Source organism: Oryctolagus cuniculus, chromosome 3, assembly GCF_964237555.1.
Source record: "Oryctolagus cuniculus chromosome 3, mOryCun1.1, whole genome shotgun sequence".
NCBI classification, from domain to species: domain Eukaryota; kingdom Metazoa; phylum Chordata; class Mammalia; order Lagomorpha; family Leporidae; genus Oryctolagus; species Oryctolagus cuniculus.
The window spans coordinates 90,198,260-90,220,826 of record NC_091434.1 but is presented as its reverse complement, the minus strand read 5'-3'; the positions used below and the strand labels follow the sequence as shown (position 1 = coordinate 90,220,826).

The window sequence follows — 22,567 nt, the reverse complement described above, 5'->3', positions numbered from 1 at the left end:
GCTTTACATGTGAAAAATAAATGACAATTTAATATAGAATTAAATATGATTAGCCACAAAAAGTGTCTGAAATTTAAGCTGAAGTTCTGTGGGTATGTTTATGTAATACTAGAATAGAAATTCTTACACTGTGTCAAATTTATCCAATATCACAGTATATCACAGGCAATTAAAAAAGTTTTAAAAATTAAAAAGCAAGATAAGAGGAAAAGACAATGTTAGTGCTCAAACTAAAACTAACTATAATTTTAAAATTAAATATTCAAACTAATAAAGGTAGAATGAAAAGATATGGGCTCAGAAGAATAAAAATGCTGAGCTGATATTTACTTTAAAAAACAAAGAAAAGCTTCCATCCCCATCCTCCACCCCTGTCTTGGGTTGCACTCACATCACTGATTTGCTGTGTGTTCTGTTTTGCCTGGACCATAACTGGGGAATCCACAATGCTGGTAAACTTGAGGGTGTCCGGATGTTGTCTGTACTTCTTTTCATTCAGGGCATCACCCGCCTTTTTAACTTTCTCCACATCGAGGCTGCCAATAGGTATCCAGCCAATGCCTTTCATCCAGGTGTTGTAGTCTTCCTTATAGACATTCTACAGCAAGAGCAGAACAGAGGAGTGAGGGCCCCAGGCAGGCTTGCTTTCATGACAGGCTGAGAACTTACAGGGGGATTTGCTGGGAGGTGACTGGCACTCACATCACTCTGTATATGCATCATGTTTTTGGACAGCTCCAGGTCCATGGCATCAGGCAGGTAGGTGTAATGATGGAGAGAATGCTTATAGTTGACATTGCTGGCAACATCTTGAGCTTTCTTCGCTGCCACAACATTGAACATATCATGAGGTGTGTTGTATTTGGTCTTTGTCTTCTCGTAATCTTTTTTGTACTCCCGGTCTGATTGTATCTTGGCCACATTCATATAATGAACCAGTTTAGGATCATCCTGGAGGCTTTGGAAGCCAACCATTTTCCCCTTAGCTTTCTCGTAATCTTTTTTGTATTGAACCTATTGGAAACAAAGGTGGACATCTTTTTAAATGTACTTTTGAAGATTTTACTGAATAAGGGGCCACATTTGAAGTACTTGAATGTAGCAGATATTTCTTGACTTCAATAACCAAACAATTAGCTATTCACCTGCAAATACAGTTGCCCCTCAGTATTCATGGGAAATTAGTTTCAGGACCTTCCCAGGACACCAAAATCTGTTGATGCTCATGTCTCTTACATAAAATGGTGCAATATTTACAAACAACCCATGTGATCCTCCCACATCCTTTATTTCTAGTCTCCTTATAATACCTAATACAATGTAAAAGCTATTTAAAAAGCAGTTGTGATGCTATACTGTTTAGGGAATAATGACAAAAAATTTCTGTACATGTTCAGTATAGAGGCAATTTTAAAAATTTTTTTTTTATATTCAGGTGAATTTTCAGAGGCAGAACCAGCAGAAACAAAAGCCAACTGTACACTTAAATATAATCTGGTAAGATAAAATTCTATTTAGAATTCATTTGGATTGTCTGTAGCTGCTTCTGCCCACCCAAGCAAGGTTGAGATGGAGACATTAGCATAGCTCCTAACAGTGACAATGTAAAGCTCTCTTTTGTTTATTTTCACCTAGACACTGGTGGGAAACGTGGAAATAGAAGTGTTTCATAATCTCTGGAAGAGCTCTAAGTAATTGTCTATTTGATTAGTTACAGGATTTTACTACTAGAACTGGGTATTCAAGGGACACTCGGAGCCAGGAATGGGAAAACCTTAATTTGATCTGCATAATAAAATGAGGGAGGGTTGAGCTTCCTTGGTGAGAACAAGAGAGGACCCTGGGAATCAGAAACTGATGTGAAGAAAAGTTTGTGGAGTGTCGGGTGGTAGGTGGCTAGAAGAGAGCACTGAGAAAGGGAGTCCATGAGAAATTCTGGATGGGGGGCTCTCCGGGACGAGGACATGTGGTATTCGATTGCAGTGTATTTACATTGGTGCAATGTAAACTTCATTTCAGACAACCAGCAAAATGTTGCTTGGGATTTTCTGGGTGATCAAAAGAAAGGGGCTGTGTTTTATATCAGGGTCAGGCAGAGCAGAAAGAAGTAGATCCATAGGAGGAGGGCCCAGGAGAACACAAGGAAAACTACAGTATGCAAACCAGAGGTGGTCAGAGGAAACAAAAAGTTCAGGTACTGGCAGAGGTAGTGGTGGGATTCCCCTTCCTGTAGGCCAACAAGTGGGAGCTTGAGCATTGTATTTGAATCTCACAGAGCAAAGTGATTTCAGCGCGCATTTAGGTTAATGTGAAATAGAATAAGAAAGAAAATCATTAACTTGAAAGGAAGCTACTGTCTACTAGTGGCTGTGAAACTTGTGCCAATTCACCAGTCTGTAAAAGTAATCAAGGAAAGTGAAGAAAGGCAAAGAGGGAAATCTCACAGATTCAAGAAGTTCTGAGATGGAATTTCACCATCAGGAGCCTACCGTGACTTTGGAAGGTCATTTCTTTATTTTCACAAGTAATGTGGATTTGTGAGGCCACATAGATGAGAATTTTAAATTAAGGGATATAGTTCGAACTCATCGATGAAAGGTTATAAGAGGAATCTTCACAAGTATATGGAAAAATGCATAATTTGAAAAACCTCTACATGGCCTTAGATCTTTTTTTCCACCAAAAATAAACTTATCTTTTAATTCTGTTGTTCACATACTACCTGAAGTACTCTTGCACAAATTATTTTCCATGAGGAAAATTCAGATCTGTTTAGGGATCTTTCATTCCTGAATAGTTCTCAACCAGACTTGCTTCCAGTAGGGCACTGCAGTAGATACGGCAACTTTGGAGCAATCCATCAGTCCCCAAGGCCACTTGCCCATGCTTTCTAATCCCCTGGGTGTGATGCCATGGAAGGACTTACATCACTCGCAGCCTGCCTGGCAGCTTTGGCAGCTTTGATGGGAATTGCGTCGATTCTCAGGTCATATCCCTTCTTGCTTAAATCCTTTAAGTCTGCCTTGTACATATTCTGGAAGAAAAACATCATGTAACTGAGAGGCCCAGGGTGGTAAAGGCTGGACATGCACACCAGGGTCGGAGTCTACACACGCACCTCACTGATATTGTAGGCATTGACTTTTGCCTGAATGAATTGTGGCAGGTCCGCTGGCAGGCTGTACTTGTGAAGGATTTCCTCCCCTTTGGCTTTGTAAGCGATCTGGAAGAGGAGGGAAATACATAAATAAATAAATGAATTAGAAAGAGACATTTAATGTCACAGGAACAATATTGGGGTGAGTCATATTGCACACAGGTGGCTTTAGAGAAGACATTGTCGGTACCATCCCCACTCATCTGCAAATATCCACAGCCTTCAAGGCAGTTACATAGGGTCTTGTCTTGGTGCTGATTCAATCTTAGCAAAGATCCCTGGGTATGTGGAGTAGGAAGTGCTTGGCCTAAATCAGGGCCCCTGGTGGAAACTAACTCAAGGATGCAAGTCAACCACCATGTTAGCCTGCACACTTTCCTGAGTACAGGAAAGGCTAAATCAGGTGGAATCCACCAACCACTTTTGTTATATTGTACGGACAATTAAAGGGACTTTGGGTGGTTTTGACTATATATGACTTTTGTCTTAGCTCTGACTTTAACTGTAAATCCTTCATTTGATGCAGTATTTCTATGTATGCATTCTTCCTGGTCTCTCCAAGAAATAGGCTTGTAGCTTTTCTTCTCACTTAGAGAAGTCTCTCTCACATTTTCCATGGAATGTAATGTCAAATGGCCTAAAGTACAGACAAGTACAATATATGTTTCACTCTGAAGACACAAACGAGGTGTGCTACGTTAACAAACAGCCCAGAAGGACGCAGTTACTCCCGTAATCGAGGCTCTTCAGCTTGCACAACAGCTTCAGGTGACCCGTCCATTTGAAATACAAATGTATTGGCATGAGTAAGCATTAATCACAATATCACTGGGCTTAACACTTACATCACTCCTCTGGGCCTGGTTAATCTTAGACTGCACTGTGATCGGGGCATCTTCGATTGGGGTGAACTTCAGCGTGTCTGGATGTTGGCGGTATTTTTTCTGTTTGGTGAATCAAAAAGAGAAAACATCAGTTTTTGCTAAAGCTAGTATGTCAAAATCCTTGCTCTTAATTGAGAAAGACAGATTTTTTTTTCTGATACTAAGATATAAAAATACTAGATTCTTTGCTGCTTTTGGGAAAAATGAATACAAGGCAGTGTTTGAAAAATCAGTTTCACTTTGGATGATTTGGGGTAGTACAGGTCAATACAACCCAGGAGCCAGACTTCTACTACTCCCTTCAATCTGAGGTTCCAGAGTTCACTAAGTGATTAACAAAAAGCCAGCAGGGAGATTGGGCTGTCTTTCATGACACCAGCAAGTTCTCAGGAATCTCTTTCTTCCTGTCACTCTGTCAGCAATTGAAGCCTCTAAGACAACAGTTATTGGTTATTATCAAGAGTCAGAGGACATCTGTGTTGTAAGCCTTGAGGTGGGGAGTTACACAGACTGCCACTGAAGTGCTGAAGAGGCACAGGAGGGGAGGCACTGGGGAGGTGTCCCAACACGGAGCCGGCAATGTCTAGCTACCCTTATTCTTACATTCTTCCCTTTAAATTTTTCCTATCCTCTTCCTTTGTGAAATTACACATCCCACTTTTGCAGGTTTTCAACTTCAGACTTCCGAAAACCAACCCACAAGAACTTTCCATAAAAGATCTGAGTGAATAAGATGGATTTTGTCAAAAACGAGCAAAAGCACCAAATAACAACAGAAGCTCGAGGGTGGAAGACAACCTCCACTGACTCCTCTGCCCTTGATGGTGTTCACCTAACAACAGGGGCAAATGTCAGCTGTGGACAGAGGCAGGGCAGACAAACTTGGGGTTTCAGAACCTCAAGACTGCTTTTTCTTAGATTGAATAATAATGTTTATAATACTTTAAAACCATTAGAATTTGACATAGGATAAAGTTCTCCAAAGAAGATTCTTCTAACTGTTGATTATAACCACTCAAAATTGGAAATAATTCACATTTCCACTAACCAGTAAAGAGATAATCAAAATATGGTCTATCCATATAAAGGAATAATAAAAAGGAATGAGCTACAAGCACTTGAAAAAAAAAACATACAAAGAAAAAACATGCAAAGTGAAAACAAGTCAGATACAAAAGGAATTTCTAGAAAAGGTAAAAATTTAGAGACAGAAAGCAGATCACTGGTTGCCTGGGGTTCAAGATGGGAACAGGAAATTTGGAAGCAAATTTTGAGTTTTTAGCAGCATTTAAAAATTTAGTTGTAATGACTGCAAAGTTACATGGACTGATTAAAATGTATCAAGGTGTACATTTCACATTTCATGAAATGTGAATTATACCTCCAGAGTGTTCTTAGAAATATGTCTATCCACTGAATAAATGTGAATGGTGAAGTGGCTATCCTAAACCTTGGTTTATCTCAACCCATATCACCATAGATCTCAGAAGTAAATACAGTTCTTATCTAGTGGTATTCTACTTGTATCCAGAATACTGTATTAATTAAAAGTTTACTATGTTCACTTTTGTATTCCCGTGCTGCTTTTTTTGCTCATGCATGTATCCTTAGTATAAATGTGTTGCTTTTAAAGTTGTCTGTGACTTTTAGAAATAAATTTCAAAAAAAAAGTTAAAAAAAAAAGAAATATGTCTATCATGAATGACCAACATAAAGGATTTTGACGAGGGAGAAGGGCGTGTTGTTCTACATGGCTCATCCATGCATGTAGTAAGCGTTTGCCCTCAGCAACAGTGATCACAACACGAAGCAGTAAGAGAGGCACTTTCCACGGCACAGGGGTTCTTAGCGAGACCCCCATGCGAATCTCTGACACACCCAGCAGCTTTACCTCATTAAGGATGTCTGAAGCTCGCTTTGCCTTTTCCATTTCTAAGGACCCAAAAGGCACCCAGCCACAGCCTTTCATCCAGCTGTTGTAGTCAGCTTTGTATTCAACCTAAAACACCAGGACAAAGATTACATTGGTCTGCTTGCTATCATCCTTATTATATGATATCATTAACTTTCTACCCAAAATGATGCATGTTTCTGTATTTTTCTCACCAGCTTTCCTCCTCCATACATGAAGTATTTTTTAAACATTTCTTTGGTAAGAGTTTAACAGTTTTTGTTTTCTTCTAACTGGCATATGTTCCATTTCATCGTTATTGCCAATTTAATGGAAATATGTGGAAGCCTAATTTCAGTTTGGAAAATGTTCAAAGTTAGATTTCAAATAAAGTGAAATTGTTATGTTTAAATAATTAAATGTGAGATGATTGCTCCCTGGTACCCTAAGTATTACATTTCTATGGTCAAATTAGGACTTATGGCCACACTGAAAGCTTTGTTCATTTTCTAATGAGACTTCATAGTAGTTATTTGTGCTAAGTGTTCACACACATTGCCCTTTCTGTGTACTGGCCAACTTAAGAGTGTTTCTATATTGGCTAATGTACAACTTTAAATAGTTTTACTTACTAATTTACTTAAGGGAGCAGTTATTATTTGGAACTAGCCTTATTAGGGAGACAGATCTGTAACACTATTAAGATAATGAGCTACTCTTACTGTCTGGCCATAGGTAGTACCTGACATGTATACTCTAGATAGAAGATGCACTTTGTCATTATTTAGTGTGGTTCTTTTAATGGGGATGAAAATATTAAGAAAGCATTTGCCATCATTTTGTGAAGCTTACAATTCCTTTGGGATAATAAATATAAAAAAATTAAATAAATCACAAATAAGCTAACAATGCATAAAATAGAATTATTAGTGGGGAGATGTAAAACTGTGCAGCTGGGGTGTAAAACAGTAGGGTGGCATCTCAAAAAATTAAACTAGAATGGCCATATAATCCAACAATTCAACTTCTGGGATAAAAGAACTGAAAATAGATCTTGAAGAGGCATTCATAGACCCATGTTCACAGCAGCATTATTCTGCATAGCTAAAATGTAGAAGCAATCCAAATGCCTCCCAGAAGATGAATGGATAAGCAAAATGTAGTATATACACCCAATGGAATATTAGCCAGCATTGAAAAGGAAGAAAATTTTGACACATGCAACAACATAGATAAATCTTGAAGAGATTATGCTAAGTGAAATAAGACAGTCATAAAAGGACAAAAATTATGTGTGATTCCATATGTGTGAGCTATCTAAGTAGTTAAATTCAAAGAGACAGAAAGCAGAATGGCAGTCACCATGCTAGGGTAAGGAGGACACAAGGAATTATTGTTTAATGAATATAGAGGATCAGTTTTGCAAGATGAAAAAGTTTTGGGGATTGGTTGTAGAGCAATGTGAATACATTTAATACTACTGAACTATACCATTAAAAATGATCAAGATGGTAAATTTATGATATGTGTATTTTACTACACTTAAAACACTAGACTTTTTAGTATAAAGTATTCAACAGTACAGCTCAGCCTGTTTTTCTAAAGTTTTGATCAGCAGAAGAAGCGATTATAAAAATCTTTGCTTTCGATGATATTTTCCTTTTCATGCAAAATAGAAGTTTTGGTATAAAGCTATTGATAATGATGGCAGTGATAACAACAGTGAAGGTTTATTTCGAATTCAGCAGGACCTGGTGCCATATTAAGTATTTTACATGCATTTAAATCCTTGCAATAATTCTTTTGTTTTCTCCCAGTTGTACAGAGGAGGATTCCAGACTGAGCAGTGCTGGTAACTTTCCCAGAGCGAAACAGTGGTGAGCGCAGGGCAGCCCCGAGTTTTATAACCTTGAAGGGCATGCTTCTCTAGGACCGCGGGCTTAATATTCCCAACACCACTTGCTCACAGAGGACAAGGCAGAGACCCCCAAGAAGCACTAAAAATATCGCCCAGTTGAGGAGTCCTTTTCTGTTGTCACCTTCCAAAGAGGGAAGAGGGAAAACCTAGTTACTCACATCACTCTGCAGCGCATAGGCCTTCTTGGCCAGGTCCACATTGATGCTGTCGGGAGGGTAGCTGTAATTGTGTAAGATATGCTTATAGTCCACGTCACTGGCGATCTCCTGAGATTTCTTGGCTTGAGTGACTTGGAGCATATCAAGAGGGGCTGTGTAGATGGTTTTTGATTTTTCATAGTCTTTACGATATTCACGCTGTGAATAAGAATTATCACTTATTACCATAAATCCTCAATGCATTTCTCGAATCACAGAGATCTCTCATAAGCAACACACACTGGTTAGAGAAACATCTGAATTAGTTATTCTGTTCCTAAATTTATTCACATGTCATGCCTGGTTGAAATTCCCTGGAAAATTGTATAGGGGCAGATAGTCCCAAATCTCTTTTTAGATCAAAGAGCAACTAGAGCAACTCTTGAGAGCCACAGCTGACACCTGGAATGGAGCCCAGCTTCAGCTGCAGGCAGGAATTATTTTATTCTAAAACAGGATTTCTCAGGGACCACTAACAAGCGTTACTCCTATTAATGTAGCCCAAACTTTGAAGTTTGCCAGTAAAGAAGCATTTTTTTTTTAACTAATGAACAAAAGTCACATGGTAGTCATTTCATTTCATAGCTAGGATTTTATAAAATGATGGCTCTCTAGAGTCAGTTTTAAAGGGAAATTTGTTGGTTTTCCAACCTATTACATTCCTAACATTAGAGAAACCCAGTGAGAATCGCAAAGGTTTTCTTGTACCAAGTTTAATTTTGGTAACAATTTAAAAGAAGCTTCAGAGTGTAGCAGTTAAAAGACCTCAAAGGAGAAAAGGTTGTGAAACTGAGCCATTGAAGTAACCTTGGCCCTTATGGACAGCGTTCTCTTAAAGCAAATGGCTGCCTGGCCTCAGGAGGCAACTTCATCGGCAGATTTTCTGCAATGGTTGGGAGGGCTGCTAATTAGGTCAAATTCCCAGCTTCATCACATCCACTCACCAGTTACCTTAACAGAGAGAAAAATTCTGACCCACTGTCTTAGAATAATTCTACACCCATCCTGTCACTGTACGATCACACATGCACCAAAGACAATGACCAGTCTAGCAAGTATTGATGTGATTCACACATCTTCTGTAGCGATTGTTTCTTAGGGAACTTGATCTTCCTTCTCATATTTTATAGGCAATTACTTCCACTGAATAAATTTATCACTTCATTGTAAAATCTAGACCTTGGTTTTATGACAATAAAATATGAAAGCTTTCTAAGGATATACAAGACAATTTAAAAACAGTTTGCCCTTATGAGAGAGAAACTGATGAAACAGAACAGTCGTTGGTGTGCAGAAATGGTTTTGACTAAATTGGTTTGACTCCTTTGTTCATGTTCATGCCAACTCATGCATACCAGCTCATATAAAATATTGTGGATAATTCAAACAGCTTTAAAAACCATTTTTAAAGTTTATGCAGGGGCCAACACTGTGGTGTAGTGGGATAAGCCTCTGCCTGTGGCATATGGGCACCAGTTCATGTCCTGGCTGCTCCACTTCCCATCTAGCTCTCTGCTATGGCCTAGGAAAGCAATAGAAGATGGCCCAAGTGCTTGGGCCCCTGCACCTGCGTGGGAGACCTGGCAGAAACTCCAGCTCCTGGCTCTGGATGTTGCAGCCATCTGGGAAGTGAAGCAGGAGATGGAAGACCTGTCTCTCTGTCTCTCCCTCTCTCTGTAACTCTGCCTTTCAAATAACTAAATAAGTAAAATCTTTTAAAAAAAAGTCTATGCATGTTCTATACCTGCAGTTTAGCACTTAGCTTGGATATAATGAGAATGACCCATTGCTTACCTCATTTGGCTTCTAAAAATCAATCAATAGAGATTTTTTATTTATTATGTGCCTAGTGTTCTAATGGATTAAGTGATAGGATGAAAAAATAAAATGATCAAGGCCAAAAAAAGTAAAATCATCTTTACCCACTGTGGCATAGTGGGTAAAGACACCACCTGCAGTGCAAGTATCCCATATGGGCGCTGGTTCGAGTCCCAGCTGCTCCACTTCTCTACTATGGCCTGGGAAAGCAGTAGAGGATGGCCCAAGTCCTTGGGCCCCTGCACCCACGTAGGAGACCAGAAGAAGCTTGTGGCTCCTGGCTTCTGATCTGCGCACTCTGGCCATTGTAGCCATCTGGGCAATAAACCAGCAAATTGAAGACCTCTCTCTCCCTACCTCTGCCTCTCTGTAACTCTGCCTTTCAAATAATTAAATGAATTTTTTTTAAAAAAGTGGAAACCTAAATTTAAAAAATAAATAAAATAATAAAATGATTAATATATAGGTATTCTCCATAGGGAGTATAACTTTCTTGAGTTGACAAGGGAAAAGCAAACAAGATAGTATTAAGCATGTGACCACTATTTACTGACATAATTTAATGTGAAGTGATTAAAGGAAAGTAGTGAATTGGATATTTTAAAGTGCTGCAAAACAACATAGTAAATGCAAAATGAGTTTTTAAAAGGCATTACAAATCATATGAACACAGTTAAAAAAATTTTTTTTTGGACAGGCAGAGTTAGAGAGAGACAGAGAGACAGAGAGAAAGGTCTTCCTTTTCCGTTGGTTTATCCCCCAAATGGCTAGTAAGGCCAGCACGCTGTGCTGATCCGAAGCCAGGAGCCAGGTGCTTCCTCCTGGTCTCCCATGCAGGTGCAGGGCCCAAGCACTTGGGCCATCCTCCACTGCCTTCCCAGGCCACAGCAGAGAGCTGGACTGGAAGAGGAGCAACCGGGACAGAATCCGGCTCCCCAACTGGGACTAGAACCTGGGGTGCTGGCGCCGCAGGCGGAGTTTTAGCCTAGTGAGCCACAGCGCCAGCCCACAGTTAAAATTAAATGATCCAAAAACCCTTCTTCTTTCATCATGAACAACGAATACAAGAGATCTTCAAAAAGTTTTTGGAAGTGCTTTATGAAAATCTATGCATTGATTTCAAAAAGGTTCTGCACTAAAATGAACTTAACTCCACTTTTCCATGGACTTTTTGAAGTAGTCTCATATTTGTACGCTATGTTGAACATTATTACCGCTTTTAAGGGATTCTCTAAACATTTTTAAATACAACATATGCTATAATATGCAAAAATAGATGTTGATATTTCCACAGTGAGAACTGTAACTGGAAGATGATAGATGGCCCGAAGGGAATCCATGAATTCCCTGAAGTTCAGGCAAAAGGCATGTTCTCTTTTTAAGATAGATGGTCAGAGGGGCTCATGATCAATGGAATATTTTTCTTGGACTGAGATCAAAATTAAGAAAGTCAATACAGAGCAACAATAAATATACTGTTCATTTTTATCTGTGACTTGTGATTTTCTTCTAAAATATAGACTTTTAAAATTATTTTAAGTCATTTTTCAATTAGAAGAAAATATGAAAACACCTGGTACAATCTTCCAAGAGGTTTTGAGAACTACAATCAATATTCTATTAAATATTAACTGATAATATTTTTCAAGTAAAATGACTGTTAAGTACAAATCAGTTCTTTGTCTCCCCAAGTGTGAGAGGTACAAGAATCCGGGGACTCATTCTGTTTCTAAAGTTCTCCCTAGCAGTCTGCTGTACACATGAGAGGAATGAAAATATGGAATATGAAATTCTGTTGCAGACGGCTACTCTCGGTATCTCCTGATAACAAGACAGCTTCACCAAGACACTCACGTCACTCTGGTTTTTGGCTGTCTTCAAGGAGTGCAGCATCTTGGGGTCATCGTTAATGCTGAGGGCTCCGATCATTTTCCCCTTGCTCTTTTCATAGTCCTTCTTGTACAACACCTGCAGGGACAGCACAGTGTCAGATTGTCAGGTATGGATCACCAGGACCCCGGAGACTGCCCTGCCCACACCCACAGTCCACACTCACATCACTGACGTTCCTGCTGTTGGCTTTGGCTGCCAGCAAGGGAATGGCATCCACTTTAATGTCAAACTTCTTAGCTTTGCTCTTCTCCCAGTCGTGCTTATAGATATTCTGCACAGGAAAATTTTAACCAAAGAGTCACGGAAACATCAAACACAGATTAATTCAGTATAAATTTTAAAATGGATTAAAGATTTGTATGTATAGACTTAATTCATCCATAAATATCATATCTACCAAATGCTAGTATAACTACTATTATCATTCAGCTTCTTTCTCCTTACCACTAAGTAAAAATATTCTTTTCGAAGTTCTGTGATATTTGTCAAGACTACACTATCCTGATGTATAAAGGATAAGATAAAGCGACAACAACTTCGAGGTGAAACATGACCTTTCCATGGAGAGGTTTAGTAACACTCTAGACCTTAGCAGAGGGGTAGTAGACAGAATGCTTCCCATGGCCTAGATCCAGGGAAAAGGAAATCTAGTAGCTAAGTAAGAGTAAGAAGAGCATTTGGGTCTTAGAGGCTCTACTTTCACTCTGGTCACAATCTCAGTAGATGTTCATTTGCACAATTCCCAAGTCAATCTCTTCAAATGCTCTAACATCTTCTTTTTATATGCCCACCAAACAAAGGTTTCTTGCCTTTGGTACTTACATCACTCAGGTTATAGGCATTCACTCTATGTTGGATAAACTCTGGAGCATCTGCTGGGACATGGCACTTGAACTTCTCATCTTTGTGCTTTGCTTTGTAATTCAGCTGAAAAACAAAATAGAGAACATTTAAAAAGTCAGGGCAGGAACTTCCTTGAGCTTATGTAGGGAAGTTTATATAGCTAAGTGATTGGTGCCCTTTTCAGAAAAATTCCTCAAGGAGATATTCAAGTCTCCCATAGGATCTGAACCCTTGCTCCTTTTTCTAGGGACTGTAGTATAATCAAAATAATTGTCATTTTGTGAATTCTGGTTTGGTAAATGATGGCATTTCAAAAAGTTCATGGAAAAATGGAATTAAAGATAATGCTCATTGTCCATGAAATTTTGAAATTCACAGATCTGATTCACACTGCTGTGCCTGGAGGACAAGAAAACCCAAAAAACTTTATATGAATTCTATAATCAGAGCACTAACAAAAACAAAAATAATTACAAATGTTAGTACAGTTGAAAAGTTATATAAAATTTTATTAAACATAAGACTTGGAATTTTTAAAAAGGTAATGTTAAGTGAAAGGAAGGGAGTGAAAGAATGAACAAGGTTATTGAATTTTTGAGCTCCAGGCAAAATGCATAAGATTGAGAAGAACCGTGTAATAAGCACTTCCGAGACAGAGCCTGCATGTAGCCTAGCCAGTCCAAAAAGAATGTTGGTGACTGGGTATCACCTATGGCACTGTTTTGGCAGCTTGCTAATGCAGCTGAGTCAGTATTGTTGGTATTTAGCTGTTTTTTTTTAACATTTATTTATTAATTATTTTATTTGAAAGGCAAAGTGACAGAAAAATCTTCCATCTTCTGGTTCACTCCTCAAATGACTGCAACAGCTGTAGCTGGACCAGGCCAAAGAGAGAAACCAGGAACTCCATCCAAATCTCCCACATGGCTGGTAGGAACCCAAGTATTTAAAAGTCATCAAACACTGCCTTCCAAATGCATTAGCAGGAAGCTAGATAGAAATCAGAGTCAGAACTTGATCCCAGGCACTCTGATATGGAATGCAGATGTTCCAAGTGATGGGTTAACAATCTGCTGTGCCACAACTCTCACCCCTGTTTAGCTATTCTTCATCGGTACACACAATATGAACATGCTAAGAAAAGTTGCCTATGAATTGATATCACTTCTAGGTTACAGTGCCACCATTCTCTTCTTTATCAATTTCTTATCAGCTAATTTGTGCTACCAAAACACATTTTATAGGGGCACTAACTATGTCTTTCATTTTGCTATCTTGAGAAGGGTATGCTACTCTTCAGGACTTACCTGTGTTAGCTATTCAAAACGTCTATCGATCACAACATCAGTGATTCAGACCTACTGAATCAGAATCTGCATTTTAGCAGAGTCACCAGACAATTGCATGAATGGGAATGCTTGAGAAGCACAGCTACTCTTCCCCTGATCTCCCTGTGGTTGGATCATTCCTGCCCTAGGATGTCCATGATCATCCATCTCTCTCTGATGTCATCCTGTTTTAATTCTGTGCCATCATTCTATATTAGTGTCCTTCTTATTGCCTGGTATCTTTCTTGTTACTTTGCTTTATCTTTTTGCAAGATCTTTGTTAGCAAACTTCAGAGTCGGAAATGCTTGTTATTTATCCAAATGAATGCTTTTGGTGTCACTGTTAAATTGGCATGAATTTTTAGTGTGTATGTGACAGATTTTAATGAGTAAGGTAGTATCATTAATGATTGTGAGTTTTTTTTATTGTTTTTTATCCCTACTTTCTTCAGCTCACAATTCAACCTAGCATCTTTATTGCACTTTATTAAACACATCTAGAAAAATGACGTCATTGAGATGAGAGATGAGTCCATGAAGAGTAAGAATGCACATGCTCATATTTTAAACAAGCCAAGTACTCTGGGTCACCCACACTTGCACAAATCAGGTCACTTACATCGCTAAGTTGTTTTGTGTTGAGCTGGGCTTGCAATAGTACAGGAGTATCCGTGACCGCCGTGAATTTGGTCTTATCTGGATGAACTTTGTAGGTGTGCTGGAAAAGAAGATGTTCTTTAGTGAAGCTTCATAATGTATCTTTATATTCTTGTTCAAATAAACCATAACATATACAAAGGTTTCAGCATAAAATAGTTTATTTTGTTCTTGAAAGCTTGGTTGGTATGCTTTTACTTCCTCTTTCTCTTTCCTGCCCTCCTCCCTCCTCTTCTTCTGTCTTCTGAGGTTATCTCTGGTCTCCCGTAGCAACTAAGCATCCAGATTCTTCTTCTCCTACTCAGGTCCTGTGCTTGGTATTCAATCTAAACTGTACTTAGGCTTATGAGCCCTACAGAATCTATCCCTTCCTTTATGTCCTAATATTTCCCCTCTTACGAATACCACCCCTTCCCCCATATGGTTCATTCATTTCATCCTTTCAATTCCTTAAACATCAAAGCTTATTCTCTTCTCAGACTCTTCTTCCTGATGCTCTTGCCATCATCTCGGCATGGCTGGACCCTCCTATTTCAGGCCTTCCTTGATCATTCATTCTAAGGTGCCATCTAATCACTCTCTTGCATGCCACTTTTTGTTTATTCTGTATTATCATCCTATAATACTTTTCTTGTTTTTAAATCTTTTTTTAAAATTTGACAGGTAGAGTTATGGACAGTGAGAGAGACAGACAGAGAGAAAGGTCTTCCTTCCGTTGGTTCACTCCCCAAATGGCCACTACAGCCAGCGCTGTGCCAATCCGAAGCCAGGAGCCAGGTGCTTCCTCCTGGTCTCCCATGCGGGTGCAGGAGCCCAAGCACTTGGGCCATCCTCCACTGCTCTCCCGGGCCACAGCAGAGAGCTGGACTGGAAGAGGAGCAACCAAGACTAGAACCCGGCTCCCATATGGGATGCTGGCACCACAGGCGGAGGATTAACCAAGTGAGCCACGGCGCCGGCCCCCCTATAATACTTTTCTTATCATTGCCTCATATATTCTCTGTTTATGTGCTCCCCTTCTTTGCTCCAAGGAAGACTCCAGAAGAGACTGTTTATCCCCCCCCCACTTTTTCAGCACCAAGGACAGTGCTTGGCAATGCTACCTTCCATGTCAATTTCTTGAATGATGATCACCCATCTTTCACAAACCTGTGTTGTCTTCCTTTTGCTCTGAATTCAGGTATATATAAATTAATAAAGATTTATAAAACTTGAAATTATATAATAATGAATAGGCTTCTTCATAGTAATGTCAGTGTCCCCAAAATGCAAAGTCTTAAAATTTAATATCTCCTGCTAACCACTAGACATTAGCTTTTAAATTACTGTGAAATTTACCACTAGATGTCACAAGAATCTCAAACCCAATTTCAACAATGCAAGGCAACTGACTTACATCTTTACATTGGTCTAGCTTCTTGATTGCTTCATATTCTTGTGTTATTGTCTGAGGGAAATAGCACTTCCCTTTATCTTCTTCATATTCTGCTTTGTAACTTTTCTATAATGTGGAAGAACAAAGATAGATCATGAAGTTAGTGGTCCCAAGCAATGTCACTGCAAGGCATGAATAATTATCTTCAAACTTACGTCACTGTTTTGAGCTGCAACTTTCATGCAGTGTGTATGATATGGGTCCTCAAAGCTGCCTACATAATGTCCCAAAATATTCTTTACATATAAGTCTTTATATTTAGCCTGAAAAAGAAAATACACATAATTCAAGTTAGCAGTTATGTATCACACAGAAGGAAGGCTCTCCAATCCCCGAGGTAACCCTAGCCTTTCGAACCTCACTGAAGTTCTTCAGCTGAGTGTCTAGTTGGTATTTAGGGGTCTCACAATAGTTCATGCTCTTTGCCTTCGTCTTCTCATAGTTTTCTTTGTACAATCTCTGCCAAAGGAAAGAGAAAATGAAAATGAGAGAAAATGAGAGAAAAATAAAGCTCATGGGATAAAAGCATCTTGTCTATATGAGAAGTTCCTCAAAAAGTTCATGGAAAATGCATAATGTAAAAGCCTATGCATGAATTTCAAAAATTTTTGCACTGAAATAAATATCTTTTAATTCAATTTCCATGAATTTTTTGCAATACCATCGTATGTTAATCAAAAGGGCACTATTCGTATTTTCCCAGTACCTATTTTCTACCCTGCAGAAAAACAGCAGGGATGTGGTCGAGGCTCCTGTCTTATATAATCTTAGCTGCTGACAGTCATAAATATGTTTATGTTACTTGTGCTCATATTTCTCAGAGCAAATTAGAACACTCCAGTGCTGTTGTTTAAGAAGTTTTTGTCTTAAAATAATTCTTTCACTTGAATGTCTTTGAAGGAAAATGAATTTCTTCAGTACTTAGTGGAAAATCAGGTATAAGGTGGACCTTACGTATCTAGTCACCACTCTAGAGAAGTGGTTATTTCAGTACGAGGTAAAGACATATTTTATAATACCTTTGGACGCTGGCTTTTACCATCAAAGCATACACATTTTTTTTTTCAAATATTCTAGAAACATTTATTCACCTTTGGTTTCTGGTGATTTTCTACACATTTTCTTAATATATGAAAGATGTTTTTTCTGTTTTATTATACATATATCTAATATCATCTTTAATTTTGTGAATAGAAAAAAAATACACTCAATCACAGGTATACTTCTAACTGATACAGAGCTGATACAGTGACGGGAAATATTTCCTTTCATATAGGAATTAAAAAAGCAAGTTTGATAAAGAGTTTTATTGTATCTTTAGTAAGTACTTTAAAGTTTTTAAAATGAGTTCAGTATTTTATAAGATTTTTAAACAAAATTCTTTGCTTTTGATCTTAGACTTTATCTAATTTTACCTACTTTATTTCTGTTTAATCTGATTTTTCTCACTTCTTGCTTTTTATTTGCAAACCATCTTAATCAGTTCAGGCATGAATGAATGAATATATTGTATATTGTACATATTATAATATTGAACCCATTTCTAGGGAAAGCAGTAAAGAAAGTCATATTGCAAGTTTGTTTCTCTTCCTGTTCCTCTTCCTCTTCCATTAAGGAGATGAAGTAACTTCACTGTTGTCCCTGGTAAGAACGAGAGAGTTCATCTTCCTGTACTACCTTTGGTACTACCTGGGCTTTCACAATCGATTTGCCACCTGAACTCTCAGAGTTCAGTCAGGTTTACAGCCATCCAAGATTATATTACACAGCATGCATGGCCACAGCTGAAGATAAGGATGGTTCACTAAGACACTCACGTCACTCTGGTTTTTGGCCGTCTTCAAGGAGTGCAGCATCTTGGGGTCATCGTTAATGCTGAGGGCTCCGACCATTTTCCCCTTGCTCTTTTCATAGTCCTTCTTGTACATCACCTGCAGGGACAGCACAGTGTAAGACTGCCAGGCACCCCTCACCAGGACACACCCCTGAGGCTGCCCTGTCCAGACCCAGAGGCCACACTCACATCACTGACGTTCCTGCTGTTGGCTTTGGCTGCCAGCAAGGGAATGGCATCCACTTTAATGTCAAACTTCTTAGCTTTGCTCTTCTCCCAGTCGTGCTTATAGGCATTCTGGACAGGAAAATTCAATAAAGAGACTGGCAGAGGCGATACACATGTCATCACATTTCAAGACTGAAGAGTAACCAACTACCTTGCCTTGATACAAAATAAATGCATCTTTTCCATTGTCTTGGAAATTATACGCACTTTAGGTACTTCTGAAATTGGAACTTGTAGTTTTCCAAAATCAGATTTCTCTACTCTCTTTTAGAATTTTTCATCAAATTAACTAACTTCCTAATATCTGATTCCTAACAGAATATTTTTGGAGTTGTAAAAATATTCTGCAGTTAAAAGTAACTCATTTTTTATGATAGAAAAGCATCGTTTTATTTGATCTCTAAGTCCTCTGCAAAGGTTATCTTATGCATCATTACAATACTCAATGATGCTGGATCAACTTATTAGTCATTTCTAAAGCTTAAGAAGAAATTGAGACACCTATCTTCCAGGGTAACTTGACTTTTCTATAAAATTATGTTCAGAAAATGAAGGATAGCAACAAGTGAGTGCTTGGTCTTCTGCCCTTTAAATATGCTATAGATTCATTAGTTCACTTTCTCCTGTGTGTAGAAATAACTATTTGTGAGAAATTGGGATACCACAGGTCTGGAGAAGAAATAAAACTAAACTTTAACAAAAGGTCCTGAAAGAAAATTAATTATAGTATGGCATAAATGAATATATGACTAAAAAACCTAACATTAAGATTTTCAGTTAAGGCTATATGAGTGGTGGCATTTTGAGTGTTGGTTAACAAGTGTTTAATTTGTGAAACTATTTAGAAGATGGCTACACACATTTTATAAGGTGAATTCAGAGACATAGGAACATGAATCAAAGGTTAACTGTTCTTTCCATCTTTAATATTGAAATATTCATTGAAATGCAATGACACTATTTCAAGATAAAAGCCAAGTTTGCCAGTGTATGACATGGCCCATTACAGAAGGTACTTACATCACTCAGATTATAGGCATTGACTCTGTGCTGGATAAAGGCAGGAGTATCTGGTGGTATATGGCACTTGAACTTCTCACTTTCATGTTTTGCTTTATAATTAAGCTGAGAGAGAGAGAAACACATACAACAATTAATGTAGCAGATGAAGTTCCAGAATATACATACTCCTGTATGGTACATTTTCCAGAAATTTATTTGGGAGAGAGAAATTCCATGTACTACACACTTGCTCTGGGCCAGGGTATATTCTGTGCACATAGCTCCTGTCACTTTATCTTCAAAATAGTTAGTAATTAAAAAAGGGAAATGTGAGGCATACGTAGATAAGATAATTTGGCTACCAGGTCAAGATTAATTTGAATTTAATGGCTGGATGTTGAACCCATTTGTCTGATACTAGAATTGATGTTCTTCCCAGGATTTTCAGCCACATTTGTTTCCTTCACAGAATCATTCTATTGTTAAGTGTTGTCTACCCAAGAAGATTCAAGGCTACCAAATGGGAAAATACTTTAGGTAATTACAAATATATACAAGTCAAACTTGTTAAAGGCTACATGATCTTATTCATAAATGAGCAAGTCATTGGATGCTGTTTGTAGAAATGTTGTTACTCATAACTGGATTTCCCAAATATTTAGAGAGACTTACATCACTCAGTTGTTTGGAATTGACTTGAGCTTGCAGCATAACAGGAGAGTCCGTAACTTGAGTGAATTTTGTCTTATCTGGGTGGACTTTGTAGGTGTGCTGTGGGGGAGCAAAAAAAATTTTTTCGGTTGTCAAATCCAAGCAAGAGCAAAATCCCATCTCCTTACAAAGAAAAGAAGCTCATGGTTAATGAAGCATTCACTTTTTTTTTTCTGACTGCAATTTCTCTGACTGATGTTCTTACATCTGCCTGTGAAACATTCCTGTATCTCCAGAATCCCAATAACTCTTCTTAGGGAAGATGAGCTAGAATTGGCTCTTGAAACATGGGGATGCCAACAGAAACAAACAGCTTATCTAGTGCAAAATAGATTCTGTTTCTTGCTATTTCCTAGCATGTATTTATTTCTGAGTCAGAATGTCAAAGCCATCCTGACCACAGGGAGCTCCAGCAGGCAGTTACATTCAAAGTTCGTCTTACAGACTCACATCTTTACACTGATCCAGTTTCTTGATAGCTTCGTATTCCTGAGTTATGGTCTGGGGGAAGAAGCCTTTGCCTCTGTCCTCTTCATACTCTGCCTTGTAGTTTTTCTGTGAGGAGAAGAAATCAGACATAAGGACACAATCATTGGATTCATGCTCCCAAAATGTGTTATTGGGAAAGTCAGGCAATTGTCTTAGAACTTACATCACTGTTTTGAGCTGTGACTTTCATGCAGTGTGAATGATAGGGATCCTCAAAGCTGCCTACATAATGTCCCAAAATGTTCTTTAAGTAGGAATCTTTATATTTAGTCTGAAAGACAAAACATTTTCTGCTTATTAACTGGTACAATGATGGGTATTTTTTCTTTCTTTAAAAGCAGTGATGGTAGAATTGCTTACATCACTACTGAAGTTCTGAAGAACTGTGTCAAGTTGAAATTTGGGGGTCTCACAGTAATTTATGCTCTTCGCTTTTGTCTTTTCATAGTTTTCCTTGTATAGTTTCTGCCAGAGGAAAAAAAATCGGTTAAAGTAGATTCCTGTCACTCTTACGCTGATTATAACACTCGTATTTTCCAACACTAAACAAAAGAAGAAGAAAAGATATCACCTGTCAACTGTCTGAAAAACCGACAATCAACGTTAGGGCGCCATGAGTCATAAGCCTTTTCTGTTAGCGGTTATTGTAAAGCCTAAGTTTTTGACATTCTCAAAAAATTAAGAAACCAAAATGCCACCCTTGAGCAAGCCCACTGCTGTGAATTTCTGTATTGTGGCCTTGTCTCTCTCTCAGCGATGGTTTCACAGCAAACATGAAACTTCGGCAACAGCAGGTTGCTTTAATAAACCTTCACTAAAAAGTTATAACTTGAGAAATACATCACATTTCTTCTTCCCTGTACCGAGGGAAAAAATCTTTTATGATACAAACAATTAGCCTTTAAAAATACGGTGTATGCGAGAACTTGAATTGTAAGTTACCACAAACTTCTCTGTGAGGGTTTATCTTTAGAACAGCCACAATTGTTTGTTGGTTTTAAACATGGAGGTTTTCAAAACATCAGTGATGCTATTTGTTTTTAATATAGCTATATTCCTGTTTTCATTAACAAAGTGCACTTGAACCTGAGCTTTGGTAGTTTTGATAAGGATATCCCTCATTTAGAAGGCAGATGGGCTCTGCCATGATTTCTAGGCAGAGCTATTTGGATAGATCCATTTACACCCTCTCACTTGCCACATCACCCCACCCACTCCTCAATCCATGCATTCATTTCCTACAGGACTGCCTGAATTCAAGGGACAAAGAGAAGACAGCTAACCCACACAGGGAGCTACCTACCATCTCTGAGTATTGGGAAGGGTTAACACAAGCTTAAACATAAGGAACAAACTCAAATGATCACATTTCTCGTTATGTAATCTGTCTCATTCTCATAGTCTCACACATATGTATGTGTATGTGTGTATATATACATACACATGATCTTAGACTATTAGTTTTTTTATTTTTGATCGACATGTAACAATTGTATATATTTATGGGGTAAAATGTGTTGTTTTATGTCATGTATACATTGTATAATGATGAACTAAAAATAATTAGTGTATCTGGGCTGTAAGTCTTTTAATACCAGACCAATCTCATTTTTCTAATCTATTTTAAATTTCATAGCTTGGTCAGGCTTGTAACAATTCCCCAAGTATCTTTCAGAGTCTGTGTTTGTCAAGATCACGTGGAGGCCCAGGTCCCCAGGTCTCCCGAGTAAATGAGGAATCCCTTGTTCGGCAGCTAAATCCTCAAGCCTGCAGAAACTGAGGCAGATGATGCCCAGAGGCACTCATGCCTTCCTATGTTTAAGTAATTCCAACGAACAGCTATCCGTAGCTTCAGTGTATTTGCAACGTTACATGTGCAGTTAGTCATTGCAAAAGGAAAAAAATCCCATGTTTTGTAGCGGAGACTGTTTTTGACAGGAAGCTACTTACATCACTTAGGGCATTTCCTGCTGCCTTCAGCTGCCTGAGCAGTGGATTCTCCGAAGCAGGAAGTACATTATAGTCTGCTTTTCCTTTATTCTTTTCATAGTCTTCTTTGTATTTCACCTTTTGGAGAGAAATAAAAGAAGAAAGTAACTCTACGAATTCTTTTTGCCCTTGTCTCAATTGTGGCTATTAGGACAGAGTTCTACAAACCAATTTTCTCTTTAGGATAGTGTCAGCATGGCATTTGATAAACAAAATATTCATAGTAACTCATAACAGCAGCAGAGAAACTGCATGCATTTCTAGGATCCTTTTACTTCCCATTCATTTATGCA

The 22,567-nt window shown here is 38.4% G+C and overlaps 1 protein-coding gene across 48 annotated transcripts in view; it reads right to left on the bottom strand.

Moving 5' to 3' along the window:
* The window catches only part of NEB (nebulin), a 217,416-nt gene that overhangs the window by 168,421 nt on the left and 26,428 nt on the right, over positions 1–22,567 (bottom strand). For all 48 annotated transcript variants that reach the window (XM_070070870.1, XM_070070875.1, XM_070070876.1 and 45 more), the window contains exons 13-34: positions 22,236–22,352; positions 20,646–20,750; positions 20,449–20,556; positions 20,247–20,351; positions 19,758–19,856; positions 19,104–19,208; positions 18,045–18,152; positions 17,839–17,952; positions 16,379–16,480; positions 16,177–16,284; positions 15,983–16,087; positions 14,549–14,647; positions 12,581–12,685; positions 11,922–12,029; positions 11,720–11,833; positions 8,009–8,206; positions 5,933–6,040; positions 4,003–4,101; positions 3,119–3,223; positions 2,927–3,034; positions 703–1,014; positions 392–598 (exon numbers count right to left, since the gene is read on the bottom strand). In XM_070070870.1, coding sequence (XP_069926971.1) covers positions 392–598; positions 703–1,014; positions 2,927–3,034; positions 3,119–3,223; positions 4,003–4,101; positions 5,933–6,040; positions 8,009–8,206; positions 11,720–11,833; positions 11,922–12,029; positions 12,581–12,685; positions 14,549–14,647; positions 15,983–16,087; positions 16,177–16,284; positions 16,379–16,480; positions 17,839–17,952; positions 18,045–18,152; positions 19,104–19,208; positions 19,758–19,856; positions 20,247–20,351; positions 20,449–20,556; positions 20,646–20,750; positions 22,236–22,352 — 2,739 coding nt within the window. The remainder of the gene's footprint in view (positions 1–391; positions 599–702; positions 1,015–2,926; positions 3,035–3,118; positions 3,224–4,002; positions 4,102–5,932; positions 6,041–8,008; positions 8,207–11,719; positions 11,834–11,921; positions 12,030–12,580; positions 12,686–14,548; positions 14,648–15,982; positions 16,088–16,176; positions 16,285–16,378; positions 16,481–17,838; positions 17,953–18,044; positions 18,153–19,103; positions 19,209–19,757; positions 19,857–20,246; positions 20,352–20,448; positions 20,557–20,645; positions 20,751–22,235; positions 22,353–22,567) is intronic.